At 40.3% G+C, this 5,522-nt stretch overlaps 1 protein-coding gene across 1 annotated transcript; it reads right to left on the reverse strand.

Annotated features, from left to right (window-relative positions):
* Window positions 1–277: 277 nt before the first annotated feature.
* On the reverse strand, window positions 278–5,273 carry TLR2 (toll like receptor 2). The gene is made up of 2 exons (XM_053455377.1): window positions 5,158–5,273; window positions 278–2,819 (listed from the first exon to the last, which is right to left on the reverse strand). The coding sequence occupies exons 1-2, from the start codon at window positions 5,190–5,192 to the stop codon at window positions 455–457; spliced, it is 2,400 nt and encodes a 799-aa protein (XP_053311352.1). The 5' UTR covers window positions 5,193–5,273; the 3' UTR covers window positions 278–454.
* Between the last annotated feature and the right edge of the window lie 249 nt (window positions 5,274–5,522).

Raw genomic sequence — 5,522 nt, forward strand, 5'->3', positions numbered from 1 at the left:
CTTTCCTCTCAAGCTTGGTCTACATGTGCACGATCATGTATGACACTGGAGAATGCTATCAGAACTGTGGGATTGCGGTCATGCCGTGCTCTACCTCTGTCCCAAAAAGCGGGACAGAGGTACAGTTCAGCGGGATAGAGGGAAAAATCAGGGGTCTCTCGTGCAAAGCAGGGCTGCTGGGGCTGTCTGCTCCAGCAATGTAGTTTCTGCTAGCAGAGGGGAGACCAATTTTATGAAAACAGACTTCTCTCTGCAGAAAAAAAAATGTTCCAAAGTATCCAACCAGCTAGAGCTTTAAAAACAAAATCAAACCGGTCAAATACTGGCCACTTCACAACCCTAACATATATAGCCAGTATAATATATACACACACAGAGCTTCTCCCATATCTATACACAATGTAGAATAATGTGTCAGGTGACACCATGCCATAAAGTGCCATATTTCCCTTATTCATGCATCCTCATATGTCTCTATTTGCAAAGCCGTTTTCAGGTTTTGCCAGAAATATCGTTGTTGTTCTTCATCTGTAGGCCACTCCATATAGGTCTTTGTGTTCATGAGTTTCCTTAACTTATAGAACCTTTTTGGGATACTTTCTTTTTCCATGGGTTCCAAAATAATTAAAATCGCCGTGTCACTGTTTTCATCAAAAAGTCGAAAATGAGAAAACTCCAGCTCATACTTGCACCATTCACTCTGGACAAAGTGTTCTGACAAGATGAATAAGGTTTTGTAACTTTTCTCCATTGCATCAATAATATTATCAATGATCCACTTGCCGGGTGTAAAGTCACGCTTGTGGAGGCACAGTCTCAGGGGTGGGGTGGTATTTTCTAACTCTTCTACCATCATGTTCTCAACCCATTCAGAATCCATTTCACTGTAGGAAATAAAAGCATTGTAGCAAATTTCTCTCTCGGTTGTCTTCAAAGGCTTCCTCTTAGCCTGCAACCAGGCCCAAGTCATCTTCACATACCATATTAAGTGAAAGAAATAACAAAGTGCCACCACAACAGCTATGAGAAGAATCAGGATAATACAAGACAATGTCACAAACAATACTTTATGACACTTCAGAATGGGAAGCTTTGCATCTTGTATTCTTTTGTTTCTGACTGAAGTAGGTGAGTCGCAAATGTAATTGGCCGGCCATCCCAAAAGCAAGGCCGAATGGAACTGGACGTAATCTAAGAATTCACAGGAACAGTCGTAATTGTTGTCCCTAGCGTCTAACGTTGTCAATTGAGGGAAATTATTTAAATCTGACTCGTAGAAATGGCTCAATTTGTTTGTCCTGATGAATAACATCATTAATCTTGGCAAGCGTGCGTTAACCGGTAATTTGGCTAACCTGTTGTTAGTTAGATGAAGTTCTTTTAAAAATGGTAATTCAGTCACAAATGTCGTGAGATAATTATAACTTAGATCCAACATTTCCAAAGTGGCGGGAAGGCAGTCACTGATATGTTTTATCTGGCAGTTTGATAAGTTCAAAGACATGAGTCCAGCAGACCATTTACACGCGGACTGTGTCGAATCCCCAAACTTATTTTGACTTAGATCAAGGTTAGTTAGGTACTGCTGGCCAGAGAGCATTTGTGCAACAAAAGGTAGATGTGAGAGTAGATTTTTACTCACATTTAAGGTTCTCAACATGGGCCAAGCACCACCTCTTTCAAGAAAACAGGACGAACTTGCTAAGAAGATATCTGTCAGCAAATTACCACTAACATCCAAGTATTCCATTGACAAAAAGGATCGGGAAAAATTACAAGGAATCAGGAAAACTTTTGTTCCGGTGCATGTAATACTTTTAAGATGTTTTACAACTTTGTAGAAAAAGCGCAGGTCGGAAAACAGATAAAAATTTGGTATATTCAAATTTTGAATAATGACTGTTGTGATGGAGCTATTATCATTGTGAAGAAGTGGATCACCATGACCTGTTCCAAGTAACTCACTGTCCTCTAGAACGAAATCGGTAATATCTTGATAATGCTGAATGAGTTCAAATAACCTTGCACTGCTTTTATCAGTAATAACACAGTTTTTAAATATTAATCTTCTAACCCGAGTTTTATTGAAAAGGCCAAAGGCACTTACATCATCGGGAACGAGAAGCGACATGTTTTTTATTTCTAAAACCGTCACTGAAAATACAAGATCACTCATTAAAACATATAAAAATGTTTTGTTGACATTCAAAATAATGTGCCCAATATCCTTTACTCCTTCCATGCTTCTATTTTCATACACTTTCAGGTTGGGAATATTTAAGTGAAATTCCTTCAAGCTCTCTAGGCCATGAAAATTTTTCTTTTCAATAGAAATTAAATCCGGGTTTCCAACTTTTAAAGATGTCAGAGAGGTAAGACTGGTGAACAGAGGAGAGTAACCGAGAGTTGAGTAGAGGTTGCCCATGATATTTAAATGTGTTAACATGTGAAGGTTGCTATACCAGGCAGATGACAAGTTTGTCAACTTATTATATGATAAATCCAAATCTTTTAGGTTTCCTAGTGAGTGAAAAGCGTAATCGCTTATAGTGTGGATTTCATTATGTTCCAGACAAAGTATTTCCAGATATTCATAGGGTTCTAGATCAGTCTCACTCAAGATCTGGATTTTGTTGTTTGATAAATCTAGACCCTTTATTTCTCTTGGCAATCCTGATGGCACAGATGTTAGGTTCCTTGAGGAGCAATCACAGAAACTCTTACTGTCACAGATGCAGGTCGCCATTGCTTCTGAAATGATCACCAGTGAATAGATGATGGCAATTTTACAGATATAATACATCATGGTGTTCTGATGCCTACAAAAGATAGAGAATAGAAAATACATTGTGAACTGATTGTTGATAGTAACATAAAATAGATTTTTTTAAGCACATCTTGAAATAATTGCCTAACATCCAGTGTTTTGTGACAGTTACAGAAATTAGCTTAACCTGCCTTATCTCTACTAATGCATTCTCTGCACAATGCAGACCAGGCTCTGGAACAATTTAGCCACTTTAGTAATCATTCAGAAAATGCACAGCATTAGTAGGAAGAACCTACTATGGGAATGGGGTTCCCATAGTAGTTATTTATATGAGAGTTATACACACACACAGAAGATACAAGTTAGTTGTAATTCATTCACCTCCAAGTGTTGCTCACCACCAGCATTGTGTAACCCCAAATGAGCGACATTGTGGGGCAACCAATGCCCCCTGATGAGCCCCCAATGAGTATGGGTGACTTAGACATAAGAGGGGACTGGGCAGGCAGGCAAGAAGTCTTCCCAGGAATCCGTGCCCCCTCACAAACTCATATCTACCGCCATATGTCCTCAGCCTTAGGGGGTTACTGTGACAACCTATATAAAATCTTTATATTAACTTCCCAATGGGGTTCACACCCAGACACCTCTCCCATGTTGGTATAAGCATTTTCCTCCTCAAACAATCCCTCTACTAGCACAGGCATAGGCTTTTTTTCCAGAGGGGGAGCAAAATATCCCTCACAACTTTTCCCTTTTTAGAAGGCAAATGTTAGTTACTCTTTAATAGATAAAATGGTGTGACCACGGTAGCTAACAGACCATCATGAACCTGCGCAACATGAGAACGTTAGCTTACAATAGCTGGGGTGGTCAACATTTGCCACCAAATGTTTAGCCAACTAAATGGATTCCTGCAAATCTTGCGATGTCCATTATGCAGCACCAATCCATAATGATATAAAAACTAACATATGGCACTCCAGTTGTTGAGTACTCATTTTCCCATGATGCTTAACATACCAGACTCGCTGAGAGTCACGGAAGCTGTAGTGTTAACTAACTCTAGCTGTAATACATGTTTGAAACAAAGCTACCTTGTGTCTGCAGTCTGCAAACTGTGTCTCTGGCCAGACTCTTTGTCTATAAAGAAGCCACTACCAGATTGAAGCGTAGCAAACCAGCTAGAGGAGAGGAAGAGAGCCGACAAACCACTCTGACAGCAGGTGTTTTTTCTGTCTATTTCTAATTAGCCTACTCCAAACAGCCTACTGTTCCTCCCTCCCCTGCTGCTGTTCCATTGGCCCTCTTTGGATTTCCGGGGGGGGGGTGCCCCCTCTTGCCCCCACTCCGGATGCCCACGCTCTCTGTGCATTTTCAGTGTAAAAGAAAAGTAGACAAAGCAAACATAATAATAGGAAAGGTGATCTTGCAGGATCTTGTACCAGTTTGTTCACTCTTTTGTAAGACAATCCTTTGTAATGTGAATCAAGATGCACTGCTGCTTTTTCCCTGATTTGTATTTATGGAACTAAAAGTAGTAGAAAATCTGACAAGTAACCTCTTCTAAAGAAATTAAAAAAAAAAATACATTAACAGGTGCTGTGTCCAATTGTCAAAAAACTAAAATGATAAAGACATTATAGTGGGGTAAACATTTGACCTGTTTGTCTTAGCCAATTTACAAATGGATACATTAATCATAGCCCTATACTATTTTATTTTGTGCATGTATGCCTCCAACGTACAAACATAAATAAGAATTATAGTAGCTGGCCGGGATGCCTATACATCGGAGTATACCTTCCATTCTCTATGTAAATCCTCACAAAGTAGCATCAACAATACTCCCAAGTACTGCAAACTACGCAGCAGCTGGTGGCGTTATCCGTAGCTCTTGTTTCACAGTCAAACAAAGGGGGAACAAGAAGATCCGACCCTTTGGTTGGCTTTTTGGCCAAGGAGGAAAGAAAGGGGCCGCATATACATGTACATTGGAGAATGTGGCTTCAGAAGATGGAGACTGGGCATTCAGTGGTCCACTATGGCCTTACAATGGCTCGGTACCCACTCAAATCTTCACCATTCAAAACAAGTGGCTGCATTATTTATTTGGGAATGGCAATGCCACTCAAACAACTCTTGTTTTGAAAACTCAGTACAGACGGAGTACAACTTCCCAAAAAAATCCCCTTTCTATTTTGCGAAGAGTAAATATGTGTTAAAAAAAGAAAAGTTTAGTAACAAAGATGCCAAAAGTAAGAAACATATAAGTTACATATTTTCACAGTGACAGCATGATCTGTGCAGCATTCACCAAGTAACTTTCAGCAGCTCCTCCACCAAAACAAGTTCTGTTTATCTCTCCGATTTCAACAAACACCGACCTGCAAGGAGTTCCTGTGCTCAACGCAGATGTCATCAGATGGGTTATTTGGTGTGAATTTGGTGTATTTTGGTGCGTAGGTGTGAGCTCCTTGTACAGGGACTGTCACTCTGTCCAGCTGTAGGAGTCGGTGGCAGGGCTTCTGCCGCAGGCTGGTGGAGGCGGGCTTTGGCTCTGTGTCTTTGGACGGGGAAAACCCAGCAATGCTGTGTAACGTGTGTGTCTGGCGTCACAACCAGTGTATCCAGTGCTGTTAAGAATGGTTGTTACTTAAAGGGACACGCCAGTGTCCCAAAGAATGTTATGAAAAGTATTCATGCATTTAAAACCTTAAAATAAGAAAAAGAAAGCACCTTACCTTAATGA

This window comes from Spea bombifrons, chromosome 1 (assembly GCF_027358695.1).
Source record: "Spea bombifrons isolate aSpeBom1 chromosome 1, aSpeBom1.2.pri, whole genome shotgun sequence".
NCBI lineage: Eukaryota > Metazoa > Chordata > Amphibia > Anura > Pelobatidae > Spea > Spea bombifrons.

What these genes read in the sequence shown, in the direction of transcription:
- TLR2 (XM_053455377.1), bottom strand. Translation starts at nt 5,192, where the DNA reads ATGACATCTGCGTTGAGCACAGGAACTCCTTGCAG. An exon ending in AGCACAGGAACTCCTTGCAG is followed by an intron (nt 2,820 to 5,157) that starts GTCGGTGTTTGT and finishes TATCTTTTGTAG; the next exon opens with GCATCAGAACACCATGATGT.